This window comes from Schistocerca piceifrons, chromosome 2, assembly GCF_021461385.2.
Source record: "Schistocerca piceifrons isolate TAMUIC-IGC-003096 chromosome 2, iqSchPice1.1, whole genome shotgun sequence".
Classification (NCBI taxonomy): Eukaryota; Metazoa; Arthropoda; class Insecta; order Orthoptera; family Acrididae; genus Schistocerca; species Schistocerca piceifrons.
In genome coordinates this window covers 399,206,065-399,220,467 of record NC_060139.1, presented here as the reverse complement: position 1 = coordinate 399,220,467, position 14,403 = coordinate 399,206,065, and the positions used below count along the sequence as shown (strand labels likewise).

At 38.3% G+C, this 14,403-nt stretch overlaps 1 protein-coding gene across 1 annotated transcript in view; it reads right to left on the bottom strand.

Moving 5' to 3' along the window:
- The window catches only part of LOC124776482, a 117,491-nt gene that overhangs the window by 30,257 nt on the left and 72,831 nt on the right, over window positions 1–14,403 (bottom strand). The window contains exons 6-7 of the mRNA XM_047251496.1: window positions 13,187–13,391; window positions 8,402–8,574 (exon numbers count right to left, since the gene is read on the bottom strand). Of these exons, the coding sequence (XP_047107452.1) occupies window positions 8,402–8,574; window positions 13,187–13,391 (378 nt within the window). The remainder of the gene's footprint in view (window positions 1–8,401; window positions 8,575–13,186; window positions 13,392–14,403) is intronic.

The following is a 14,403-nucleotide window of genomic DNA, read 5'->3' as shown; positions in this document are numbered from 1 at the left end:
TGACAGCTAGGTCCACTGGTTGTCTCTATAAACACACAAGTACCAGTAAACCATGTGTGCCTGACATAACTGTGGAGAGGGTTACATAAAGTTTTGTAAACAGTCCACAAATATTAATGGTCCACACAATCCATAAACTCTGAATAGGCAGCAAACTGTGTGGAAGATTTTATGATGGTGCTTATTTCTTCAACCATACCAACTGCAGCTTGTACAACAATTAAAACCGGAAAATTACAGCCGGTGCCTTCAATTTTGCATCACAATGCAGGAAGCACTTTGGATGAACATCTCACCTCCCAGTCGATATACAGCAACGAAGTGATCTTCCACTTATCTGGAAAGGTTAATCACCACTATGTGAATGCATGGAGCACCGAAAATCCTCGTGAAATCGTGCCACATGGGTGAGATTCACCAAAGGTTAATATTTTCTGTACAAGCAACACAGATGAAGTTGTATGGGCCTTTTTCTTATGAGAGAAAACTTTGAATGGGTACCTTTTCCCTTGATATAATGCAGTTGTGGTTGTTTACAAAACTGACTGCTGATTCCGAGAATTTGATCTTGTAACAAGAGGGAGCACACCTTCACTGATGCATGTATTTTCAGTGATACCTAAACAATGAACTTATGCATCATTGGATTGGGCATAGTGGTGAAGACGATGTGGTTCCGTTCCCTTGGTCACCTGATGTAACACATTGCATGATTTTTTTTCCCTTTTGGAGTATAGTGATAGTGAGGATTGCATTTACATACTCCCACTGCCAAGAACACTGGAGCAGCACAGAGAAGGCATTAATGCTGTTGCAATTACCACTGACAGGATGTTTCCACATGAGGTATGGAACGAACTTGACTACCACTTGGACGTGTGTTGTGTGACCAGAGTGGCACTCATAGTATATTTGCAGAGTGTAAAATGCTAACTTGGTAAGTTCATGGTCCTATTCTGTAAATGCAATACTTTGGAAAACATAAGAGATCTCGAAACAAATTAATTATTTATAGTAGCCCTTTATTTAACATATCATAAAATAAAAATGATCTGTAACTAACTTTGGAACAGCAAGCACTATGAGATTGTTCACTGACTGTAGTGCTCTCAACAGGAAAATATGTTGAATGATTGGAAGGAAATTCAAAAGGACTTAAACAAAGTTTGCAGTTAGAGTAATGAATGGCAGCTCTGTTTAAATGTGGATTAATGTAAGGTAATGCCCATAACAAACAGAATAAACCTGAGGGTATCTGACTACAATAGCAGTGGCAAACATCTTGAGCACATCACATCATGTAAGCATTATGAGTATGAAACAAGACAACGAGTTAAAAGCAGTAGTAGAGAAGGCAAATGAAAGACCTGGATTTGCTGGAAGGATTCTGAAAAGTGTAGTTCACTGTACAGCAAAATGCATACAAGGCCCTATTGCAACCAATACTAGAGCATTCTTGTAGTGTTGGAGTCAACAAGGCATGACATATCATAATGCCTTGACAATACAGAAAGCCAGCATCTGTGGAGGCCACCAGCCATTCCCATACATTTCCAGCTAGTTGAGTGGTTACACTATCATCATGAAAGAAAATGTATCTGCGCCATTAACAGAACATGATCACTTAATTTTTTCACAGACTTTATTGTGTTTAGCAGATGAATTCCCTCATGATCTCTGCACTCTAGAACCTCCAGGTAATATCTGTCAGACTTTCCTTGTTCATTAAGGAAAAGAGGGCACACAGATAGCTGCAAAGAAGAGAGCAGTATATATGAGTGAGACAGGAAAAAAGAAGATTACGATTTATCATCAGTTCAATGATCAGTCAATTAGAAACAGAGCACAAACCTAAATGTGTAAGTTGGTTGTTTGCTTTCAAAAGAAGCATTCTAGCATTCGCTCAAAGCAGTTCAGGAAAATCAATGGAAATTTAAATCTGGATGGCCAGACAGGAATGCAAATGCTATCCTGTCAAATATGAGTCCAGTATCTTACTATAGTAAAACAAGCTTTGCCATTCTCATGCACTGTCGGTACTACATAGGGCTTTATATTCTGTACAGATCATTTACCAAAGTAAAAGTTAACTTTTTTCTGCCAAGTAATAGGTAGTCCCCATATGGGCCAAGAATGGCTTTATTGTTCATTTCAAAGCAGAAAGACACTATGACATGACATCTACTATTATGTGGACACTAATGTGGCAGTTTTAGGTGAGGTTGTGTTTTGACTATGATTGTGTAAGATGTTGGTTGGGGGGTCTCAACTAACACATTTATGACACTGCCAAACTAAGCAAGCAATTGTGTGGTAGCTGTTAGGAAACACTGGTTTGCTTTGGGTCGTGCATTGATCAGCATTTTCTTTTCTTATTTTTAAATGGGTGAAGAGAATATTTGTGGTCCAATCACAACAGATAAGATCAATAATCCATATGACAATTTATCAGTTTTCATTTTGCACAAATGGCAGCTACCAGTCCAGTGAGGAGGAGGTGCGGTTTGTTCCCCTGCACATCTCCTAGCTCCCATCTGGTAATGGAAGTTCTCGTTTGTTTACACTTGACTGCCACATTAGTCCACACTACACATAATGGCTACTACAATGCTTCACAAAGTATTGTTATCGTTAGATCCATAGGTTTGGTACCTGTGGATCAGAAACACTAGCAGGCCAACTCTTTTACACAGATTCAAAAAGAGAGCTCAGAAAACAAGATATATTCAGGAAATTGTGGAGTTGTGATGCTTCCATGGAAGCACCAACTAAATGAGCCTTAAAACACTGTGGTCAATGGTAAATGTAACGTTCAACATGACAGCAACTTGGCATAAAACAACAATGGTTACAAACATATTGGTATCTCAAAATAGTTCTAGATAGGTTAAGCACGAAGTCAAATTGAAAAAAATATAAGTGTATTAAAAAGAAATCAGAAAACAAGCTCTAGAAATGAGAACATTTTTAGGTTAGGCTTTACTGTGACTGTTACTGACATTAAATGAAACAACAAGTTTACTGTTACCAGTCACCATTTTATTTTTTCCACGACGCGTTTCGAAGGTTTAAACCTCCATCATCGGGTGGATTTACATTAGTTAGTATTACATATGTGTGTATGTTGTGTTACGACATTTGGAGGAACTTGTGGCACTGCCTCCAGTGATCACAGGTTCCTTTTTCTGTCGTAACACTTCACATGTATACTGCCACATTTGTAAACAAATATGGCGTCTTGTTCTTATACTCGAAAATAGCCTTGATTGCCTGACTGGGCAGATTAACTTTAAATGCGAACGTTTTTAGGTTAGACGCCATATTTGTTTACAAATGTGGCAGTATACATGTGAAGTGTTATGACAGAAAAAGGAACCTGTGACCACTGGAGGCAGTGCCACAAGTTCCTCCAAATGTTGTAACACAACATACACACATATGTAATACTAACTAATGTAAATCCACCCGATGATGGAGGTTTAAACCTTCGAAACGCGTCATGGAAAAAATAAAACGGTGACTGGTAACAGTAAACTTGTTGTTTCATTTAAACTCTAGAAATGACTTGTGTTTTGTCCAATCCACCTATCGTGTGGAAAGCAAAAAATGTCTAGACCAAGTGGGTCCGACACTTTTCTTTTCCATCTTCTGGAAAAATTCTTGTACAGACTTCACAAGAATGGGTAGCTTTGAGATTCTTATCAATTTGATGTGAGGGTGGATTGACAAGCTTTGTAAAACATATATTTTTTAACAGCATAACAATGTTGTTGTTGTTGTTGTTGTTGTGGTCTTCAGTCCTGAGACTGGTTTGATGCAGCTCTCCATGCTACTCTATCCTGTGCAAGCTTTTTCATCTCCCAGTACCTACTGCAACCTACATCCTTCTGAATCTGCTTAGTGTATTCATCTCTTGGTCTCCCTCTACGATTTTTACCCTCCACGCTGCCCTCCAATACTAAATTGGTGATCCCTTGATGCCTCAGAACATGTCCTACCAACCGATCCCTTCTTCTGGTCAAGTTGTGCCACAAACTTCTCTTCTCCCCAATCCTATTCAATACTTCCTCATTAGTTATGTGATCTACCCATCTAATCTTCAGCATTCTTCTGTAGCACCACATTTCGAAAGCTTCTATTCTCTTCTTGTCCAAACTATTTATCGTCCATGTTTCACTTCCATACATGGCTACACTCCATACGAATACTTTCAGAAATGACTTCCTGACACTTAAATCAATACTTGATGTTAACAAATTTCTCTTCTTCAGAAACGCTTTCCTTGCCATTGCCAGCCTACATTTTATATCCTCTCTACTTCGACCATCATCAGTTATTTTGCTCCCCAAATAGCAAAACTCCTTTACTACTTTAAGTGTCTCATTTCCTAATCTAATACCCTCAACATCACCCGATTTAATTCTACTACTTTCCATTATCCTTGTTTTGCTTTTGTTGATGTTCATCTTATATCCTCCTTTCAAGACACTGTCCATTCCATTCAACTGCTCTTCCAAGTCCTTTGCTGTCTCTGACAGAATTACAATGTCATCGGCGAACCTCAAAGTTTTTATTTCTTCTCCATGAATTTTAATACCTACTCCGAATTTTTCTTTTGTTTCCTTTACTGCTTGCTCAATATACAGATTGAATAACATCGGGGAGAGGCTACAACCCTGTCTCACTCCTTTCCCAACCACTGCTTCCCTTTCATGTCCCTCGACTCTTATAACTGCCATCTGGTTTCTGTACAAATTGTAAATAGCCTTTCGCTCCCTGTATTTTACCCCTGCCACCTTCAGAATTTGAAAGAGAGTATTCCAGTTAACATTGTCAAAAGCTTTCTCTAAGTCTACAAATGCTAGAAACGTAAGTTTGCCTTTCCTTAATCTTTCTTCTAAGATAAGTCGTAAGGTCAGTATTGCCTCACGTGTTCCAGTGTTTCTACGGAATCCAAACTGATCTTCCCCGAGGTTGGCTTCTACTAGTTTTTCCATTCGTCTGTAAAGAATTCGTGTTAGTATTTTGCAGCTGTGACATGTTAAGCTGATAGTTCGGTAATTTTCACATCTGTCAACACCTGCTTTCTTTGGGATTGGAATTATTATATTCTTCTTGAAGTCTGAGGGTATTTCGCCTGTTTCATACATCTTGCTCACCAGATGGTAGAGTTTTGTCAGGACTGGCTCTCCCACTGCCGTCAGTAGTTCCAATGGAATATTGTCTACTCCGGGGGCCTTGTTTCGACTCGGGTCTTTCAGTGCTCTGTCAAACTCTTCACGCAGTATCATATCTCCCATTTCATCTTCATCTTCATCTACATCCTCTTCCATTTCCATAATATTGTCCTCAAGTACATCGCCCTTGTATAGACCCTCTATACACTCCTTCCACCTTTCTGCTTTCCCTTCTTTGCTTAGAACTGGGTTTCCATCTGAGCTCTTGATATTCATACAAGTCGTTCTCTTATCTCCAAAGGTCTCTTTAATTTTCCTGTAGGCGGTATCTATCTTACCCCTAGTGAGATAGGCCTCTACATCCTTACATTTGTCCTCTAGCCATCCCTGCTTAGCCATTTTGCACTTCCTGTCGATCTCATTTTTGAGACGTTCGTATTCCTTTTTGCCTGTTTCACTTACTGCATTTTTATATTTTCTCCTTTCATCAATTAAATTCAATATTTCTTCTGTTACCCAAGGATTTCTACTAGCCCTCGTCTTTTTACCTACTTGATCCTCTGCTGCCTTCACTACTTCATCCCTCAAAGCTACCCATTCTTCTTCTACTGTATTTCTTTCCCCCATTCCTGTCAATTGCTCCCTTATGCTCTCCCAGAATCTCTGTACAACCTCTGGTTCTTTTAGTTTATCCAGGTCCCATCTTCTTAAATTCCCACCTTTTTGCAGTTTCTTCAGTTTTAATCTACAGGTCATAACCAATAGATTGTGGTCAGAGTCCACATCTGCCCCTGGAAATGTCTTACAATTTAAAACCTGGTTCCTAAATCTCTGTATTACCATTATATAATCTATCTGATACCTTTTAGTATCTCCAGGGTTCTTCCATGTATATAACCTTCTTTCATGATTCTTAAACCAAGTGTTAGTTATGATTATGTTGTGCTCTGTGCAAAATTCGACCAGGCGGCTTCCTCCTTCATTTCTGTCCCCCAATCCATATTCACCTACTATGTTTCCTTCTCTCCCTTTTCCTACACTCGAATTCCAGTCACCCATGACTATTAAATTTTCGTCTCCCTTCACAATCTGAATAATTTCTTTTATTTCATCATACATTTCTTCAATTTCTTCGTCATCTGCAGAGCTAGTTGGCATATAAACTTGTACTACTGTAGTAGGTGTGGGCTTCGTATCTATCTTGGCCACAATAATGCGTTCACTATGCTGTTTGTCGTAGCTTACCCGCATTCCTATTTTCCTATTCATTATTAAACCTACTCCTGCATTATCCCTATTTGATTTTGTGTTTATAACCCTGTAGTCACCTGACCAGAAGTCTTGTTCCTCCTGCCACCGAACTTCACTAATTCCCACTATATCTAACTTCAACCTATCCATTTCCCTTTTTAAATTTTCTAACCTACCTGTCCGATTAAGGGATCTGACATTCCACGCTCCGATCCGTAGAACGGCAGTTTTCTTTCTCCTGATAACGACATCCTCTTGAGTAGTCCCCGCCCGGAGATCCGAATGGGGGACTATTTTACCTCCGGAATATTTTACCCAAGAGGACGCCATCATCATGTAATCATACAGTAAAGCTGCATGCCCTCGGGAAAAATTACGGCTGTAGTTTCCCCTTGCTTTCAGCCGTTCGCAGTACCAGCACAACAAGGCCGTTTTGGTTATTGTTACAAGGCCACATCAGTCAATCACCCAGACTGTTGCCCTTGCAACTACTGAAAAGGCTGCTGCCCCTCTTCAGGAACCACACGTTTGTCTGGCCTCTCAACAGATACCCCTCCGTTCTGGTTGCACCTACGGTACGGCTATCTGTATCGCTGAGGCACGCAAGCCTCCCCACCAACGGCAAGGTCCATGGTTCATGGGGGGGGGCATAACAATGTACTTAATATAATCATCAATGAACATAATGCATTTGGTCAATGAGATACAAATTTTATGCATTTAGAAAATAGTGTGTTTCACAACAATAAATTCATTTACAGCACTCTTAAATTCTTCATCTGAGAAAATCTTCTTCGTTCCAAATCATTTTTTGGGGTTAGGAAAGCGTTACATTAAATCAAATGAGGGATACTTGGATATTATTTCTAAGATGAACTGGTGCACTTCTGTCATTACAATACTCAATGTGTGAGCAGGCACATTTCTGTTGTACAAGAGCATTTTCTTGCACATTAATACTGATTTTACTGCTTCAACTCATAAAAAAAAAAAAAGGTTCAAATGGCTCTGAGCACTATGCGACTTAACTTCTGAGGTCATCAGTCACCTAGAACTTAGAACTAATTAAACCTAACTAACCTACGGTCATCACACACATCCATGCCCGAGGCAGGATTCGAACCTGCGACCGTAGCGGTCACGCGATTCCAGACTGGAGCGCCTAGAACCGCTCGACCACACCGGCCGGCGCTTCAACTCATAACATAAATGGTAAAACAATGTTGCATAACAACAGCCAGTCACTGTTTTACACTTCTCAAATTAGTAAGTCATGATAACAGTCAATAAGTTCCTATGTTACAAGAACAGTGTACCATCACTTTTTCACTGACAAAATGGTTTTCACTTTTTTCTGTGCATTATCACCAACTCCAAACTTGCAGTTCTGTCTACAGAAGTGCTCCTCAAAGTGCTCCATGAAGAAATTTGTGACTGCTGGAGGCAGTGGTGATACCATGGCTGTGCCATCCGTCATCTCATAATATTCATTGCAGTACAAAAAAGTACGTTGTCGTTAGGACGCGCATGCCACATTGGGTCTATCTGTTTGGCTACTGATGATGTCATCATGCCTATATAAGCGAGAAACGGTAGCAGCCTTGGCAGTCAGTGAACTCCTGAAGACGATGGCGGAGATGGTCATCGAAAGTTCGAGGATTTTATTCGAATTGACATGGCTTGAAAACCGAGAATGTATGCCATCATGAAAGACTCCGAGGACAAACAGTCACATTTAGCAAAATTTCGTACTGCTTTGTAGAAAATTGTCAGGTTTATCAATTCACTTTCTAAGACTTCATATGGTCTTATCATTTAATCAAAAGAATATTTATTGAATAACATATATTACAATACTAACGCATTAGTAAGGACAAGTGAATCTCCCTTGGTTTAGGCAATATTGATTTGCTCACTCGTCCCAAAGTCTTTCATAATTTTCCACAGTCACAAAAATATGAGTTCATACTTACAGATAAGTCCTGAGCAAAAAGACATTCAGCCCAAAAGCGTTCAATTTTCACCATATGACATAAGCAGTTTATTGCAGATGCACGGACATAACTTTCTGCATCATCTATTGACATTGCTACAACCAAACCAATTAACTCATGTTCCAACAGATGATCCTGGAAAACTGGGAATTCTGCAACACATAACAGAGATGTCTCTATTAGCAATAAACATGCAAGTACATCAAACACATATATGGCAAAAATGTTAATTTTTGGTGACTTTTAAATACATGTAATCAAGAGAAAAACAAACATACACAGAGCTATTAATATTTTGTATAGGTGGTGTTGTGATCTTCAGTCCAAAGATTGGTTTAATCCAGGTCTCCAAACTAGTCTATTCTGTTTTGAGCCTCTTCATCTCTATATAACCACTGCAACCTAAATGCACTTGAACCTGCTTAATGTAGTTAAGTCTTGCCCTCCCACTACAGTTTTTACCAATCAACCTTCCTTCCATCACCAAACTGACTATTCCTTTGATGCCGCAGTATGTGTACTATCGACTGATCATTTCTTTAGTCAAACTGTACCACATAATTCCTTTTTCCCCCATTCAAACCTTTAATAAGGCTAAAGTCTATGGAAGTGGAGACTATCAACTGAACGAGTTTTATTGCTTCACAACAGGCAGCAGTACGCCCTCAACTATGCCCCTGAGCCACAAGATGAAGTATTTACAGTTCACAAAAGGACACTGCCTGCCAAGGCAAAGCCACTAATGCTAGACAGAAAACAATGGACTAGCCAACATGCCAACCAAGGTCGCTGTCGCCTGAGCTAGCTGCACTGCCAAACTTTATGAACCGACTCTTGTACAATTTATCAGGCCATTACTGTGCACACCAGCCAGCTCCAGTGCCCAGTTATGCTTATCTGGCAAACTTAGGCATTAGACATCTCAACCATCAGTAGTGTAACATGAAGTTACGGATTCTCCTTGCTGGTCATGCTGAGCTAGCTTATTCAGTTCTCCATTACACAAAATTAATCTGTGAAGTACTCTTCCAAGTTGCCCATTAGCAGTGGTACATTTTTTGTTAATAAACAGAAGTAAGTTTATTGTTGCTGGGATGCAGTAGAATCAGTGCTTCTTCATTAGTTACTCAAGTGCTCCAGACAAATACCTTCATTATGTTCAACTGATCTTTCAAGTCATTTGTTGTCTCTAGCAGAATCACAATGTCACTGCTAAATCTCACTTTTTATTCCTTCTACCTGAACTTTAATTCTGTTTCTAAATATCTCTTCAGTTTCCTTTATTGCTTACTCTACACCAGGCTGATTAACACTGGGGTAAGCTACAACCTTGTCTCACTCCAATCTCAACTACTCCCTTTCATGTCCTTCAACTTTTATAACTGCAATCTGTTTTCTGTACAAGCTGAAGGATAATCTTTCACTTCCTGTGTTTTTCCCTGCCACCTTCACAATTTCTATTCCAGACTAGATTATTAAAAGCTTTCTTCTAAATCAACAAATGCTATCAATGTACATTTGCCTTTCTTTGTCCTATATTCTAAGTTGTACAGTCAGTATCACCTCACATGTTACTATATTTCTCTGGAACCCACACTGTTCCTCTCTGAAGTCAGCTTCTACTGGTCTTACCATTCTTCTCTAAATTATTTGTGTTAAATAAGTCACAACTGTGTCTTATCAACTAATGATAAGATAATACACACTTCTGTCAGCACTTGCTTTCTTTGTAATCAGGTTTATTACATTCTTCTTGAGGTCTGAGTGTACTTTGCCTTCCTCATATATCTTGCATATCTTGTGGAATAGTTTTGTCATGCTATGTTCTCCCAATGATTTCAGTAATTCTGAGGGAATGTTGATTACACCAGGTGTCTTGTCTTGACTTAAAGTCTTTAAATGCTCTGTCAAATACTTCTTGAAGTATATCTCCCATCTAATCCTCATCTACTTCCACTTCCCGTTCCATAATATTGACTTCAATGTTATTTCCTCTGAATAGGCCTTCTATACATTCCTTCAATCTTTCACCATTTTTTCTGTTTCTTAGTATTAGTTAACCTCTGAGCTCTTGATAGTCATACAGCTGTTTTTCTATTCTCCAAAAGTCTCTCTAATTTTTCCATAGGCAGAATCTATCAATCCCACAGTCATGAATGCTTCTACAGCTTTGCCTTTCTCCTCTAGCCATTCCTGCTTTCCCATTTTTTTAGGCACTTGGAGTTCCTTTGGACTGCTTTATTTTTACATACTCTCCTTTCACCAGTTAAATTCAATATCTTCTATCATATCCCAGGATTTCTACTCAACCTTATCTTTTTTCCTATTCAATTCCTTGCAGCATTCACTATTTCATCTCTCAAAGCAACCCCTTTATCTTCTACAGTGTTCCTTTCCCCTGTTCAGTTCACCCATTGCCTTATGGTCCATTTGAACTTACAGCAACCATTACTTCTTTCAATTTATACAGGTCGTATCTACTTTCATGAGTCTTAAACCAAGAATTTGGAATGATTAAATTGCTCCTTATGCAAAATTCTACCGGGCTATTTCCCCTTTCAATTCTTTTCCCCCATTCCATGTTCTGCTACATTTTTTTCTTCTCTTCCTATTTTCTAGTGTCAAATTCAATAATACTATCACAATTAAATTTTTATCTCCCTTAATGATCTGAATAGTTTCGTTTATCTCATCAATCTCATCATCGTCCATGGAGCTAGTAGGAATACCGACATTAACTACTGTCAATATAGCAGATTCAATAAATAATGTTCTGTTCAAGAAACTTTAATAAAGGAAGTTAGTTATATTTCCATAATTAACTTGTAAAAGAAGGTTTCTCTCTTAAATGCAACAAACACATTTACAATAAGTATTGTTGCTACAAAAAGATAACGTCACAGAGTGCTACAAGCATGCTAACAGAAATGATTACATTAGCCATTTTAAAATTTTATATGGATCCTGAACAGGATTTCCTACATGTATGTAATTACAGATCTTTGCTAATAGGTAGAAACATTTAGCATGAAGTAATTTTTTATGTAATAATTAATTTAATTTACTTGTATACACTATTATTAACTCTATCTACACCACAAATACAGATTGTTTCAGGAGGAACAATAAATGTTTAAGAAGGGAATAGCATAGACTAATTCAAATAAATATTCCACAAAATGCGTCCAGTTTTCATCAATTACAGAAATACAGCTGTTACAACACAACTCAAACAAATATTCAAGGGTGGTGTTAAATAGTGGGAAATGATTAAGTTCTAAGTTGATTTTCATAAATTCCAACTTGGACTCTGTGAAGTTCTTTCGATTTCTCTTGACAACACCACATGTAGTTCATCTGAGGTCACCTTGGCATTCTTTTATGAGGGTAGTCATAATCCGAACAATCAATTTGTCTCTTGTGTTTACTTTTTCTTAGCAGACTTCGCCTTTCACCCATGCCATCATGCAAAAATGTAAAGGAAGTTTTGGAGACCTAAGTGGTTGAGAAACATAACCATTTCTGCCAATCCACCTTCTGGATTTATTTATTTATTGTAGGATGTCATGTTCAGACAATGCGTCACCTGACAACTAGAATGTGCAGAGGCCCCCGTCACACATCATGCTGGAGGGACATACCCACATTTGTAGCCCAAGGCACCTCTTACAGTAACGCTGGAAGCTCATTTTGAAGAAAGTCTAGATGACGGGGTACTGTAAGACGACGTAGTAACACAAGTCCAATCCACTGACTGTTTATCGTACGACACCACATATTTATGGAAGTGTGTTCACACATAAAGTGCACCATATTCTTGTATGTGGAATATCACTACCTATGGAAATCCTGTGTGCTACCAAGTCCTCTACTTCATCCACACTCTGTTCATTGCATGTTTAGTGAAATGTAACTGCTGGGCACTGCAGAGTACCATTCAGTTTTGTTGGAACATAAGTACTCTTGACTCTAGTACTCTTTGGTTAGGAAATAGTCTACCATATTTTCTAGAAGCAGTAGCATTATTAAACCTGCACACAATTACCATGTCACCATACTCAGCATTTGTAAATATGTGCAGCATGCTTAAACGATACATTAGGATTGGTCAACAAATCACCATCAACAGTTAAAAAGTTTAATTGTGAATGGTCAAGCAAAACTTCACAACTGGTCTTCAAAACAAAAATAACAGTCAATAAAAACCCACAGCAGCTGGAGTATCAATACTCATCTCTGTAACCAACTGTAGCTCTGTAAGAAAAATTGGACACTTTTATATAGAATGTTTTATATTATCAGATACTAAAATACTTACTATTCCTCCTGAGACAACCTACATACAAAAGAACTCTGGAAGCAAAAATCACTAGTATGCAAACCTATAAAGCATCCACCACCTCATAAAACAAATGACCAGCCACATACCCGAAACCAGGCCTCCTTAGTAGTTATGTCTGATGAATGAGATATTAGTGACTCAGTAAAATTTAAATGCAGTTCCTCGAGAGCATTATAGCTTACCACTGAATTTATAAAATGCTGTAGAGAATCAGTCAAGAAATTCTCTATCTAAGGTGCGGCCCCTTTTGTCTCTGATTTACACACAATCATATATTTTTTTAATGCCACCTGGGAAAAACGGTGGAGGCCAATGAAGTGGGAGACTATATATGTTAAGCATCCATATGTGAGACTTTTTCAGTCTGTCTGAATTCATTTTTAAATTATAGTATAATCAGGCACTCTGATTCTCACACATACTGATTTCAGATATTGTGACGACGTTCCGCAGCACCTCAAGGGCAGAGTCTCGTACCTCCCAGTTGACATCATGTAAGCGTTGCCTCACAACTGGTCCAAGATTATTTATTGAACTGTCCTTCACAGGGACCACTAAAAGTGCCAGATTTGGAGGCATGAAGGACACTAAAACTTCTCCCATAAGCTTCAGGGCCTGAACTGCATCCTATAAATGACACATCAAGTTATTATTGGATTACTACTTTAAAACAGCCTGAAATGTCTACAAAATAAAGTCTTTAATTTTAAGCAGAATGAATATTTTTAAAAGCCTCACAATCCACTTCAAATGTAACCTAATGGGCCTCCACAAATTAAACTTTTCTGTCAGAAGTGGCTGCTGTGATAGTTTGTGTAATCCATTAAGTCTGTCAGATTAATGTATTAAACAACACTCTGTTTATATATCATTTATTTTCATGAACAGGAAGTGTACAAGCCTTAGTCCTCATACACAACAACAATTGACAATGGAGAAATGGCAGATAAAGATCTATAAATACTAAGCAAAAGAAGACAATTTAATAGCAAGAGATTAGGATTGTGAGAAAAGAGACAAGTAAAAATGTGGTATGAAATGTGAAAAAAGGACAATCAAAACAAAGAAAGAAATAAAGCAATAAATTAGAGTGAGAAAAGGGAGATAGTGCATGTGTAGAGCAAAAAAAGATGTATGGGGAGGAGTGGGAATGAAGAAAGAAACCCACACATCATATCCTTGAGAGGAAATGTCCTGAGGGAGAGGTCCAAGGAAAGAGAAGGTTTGAACAATGATTATGTTAGAGATAAGCAATGATCAAGGGGGGAGGGGAGTGAGTTTGAGCGAATGAATGTAGAAAGTTGTATGTGGTGTGAGTTATTTTTTTGAATCATTTTGTAGGTCCCTCCTTTTGTCGTAATCAATCCATTTTCATCTGACTTCCACATAGGTCTCAACGATTAATTGTCTCACTTCAATTTGGTGGTATATTTTGTCATTCCTGATGCCATCCCTCCTTGGTTTCTGAACCACAATTTGTAGTTTACTAAAATTTCTGCCTATTTACACATATTTTTTGACTGAATGGCTTCTGTGTAGTGCCTGCTAAAATTTAAAGGAATTCTATTAATTCCAATGAGCTATCTGTTCTGTCATATCAATACCATAGAACTTTTGTTTCTGTTGTTGTTTTTTAAGA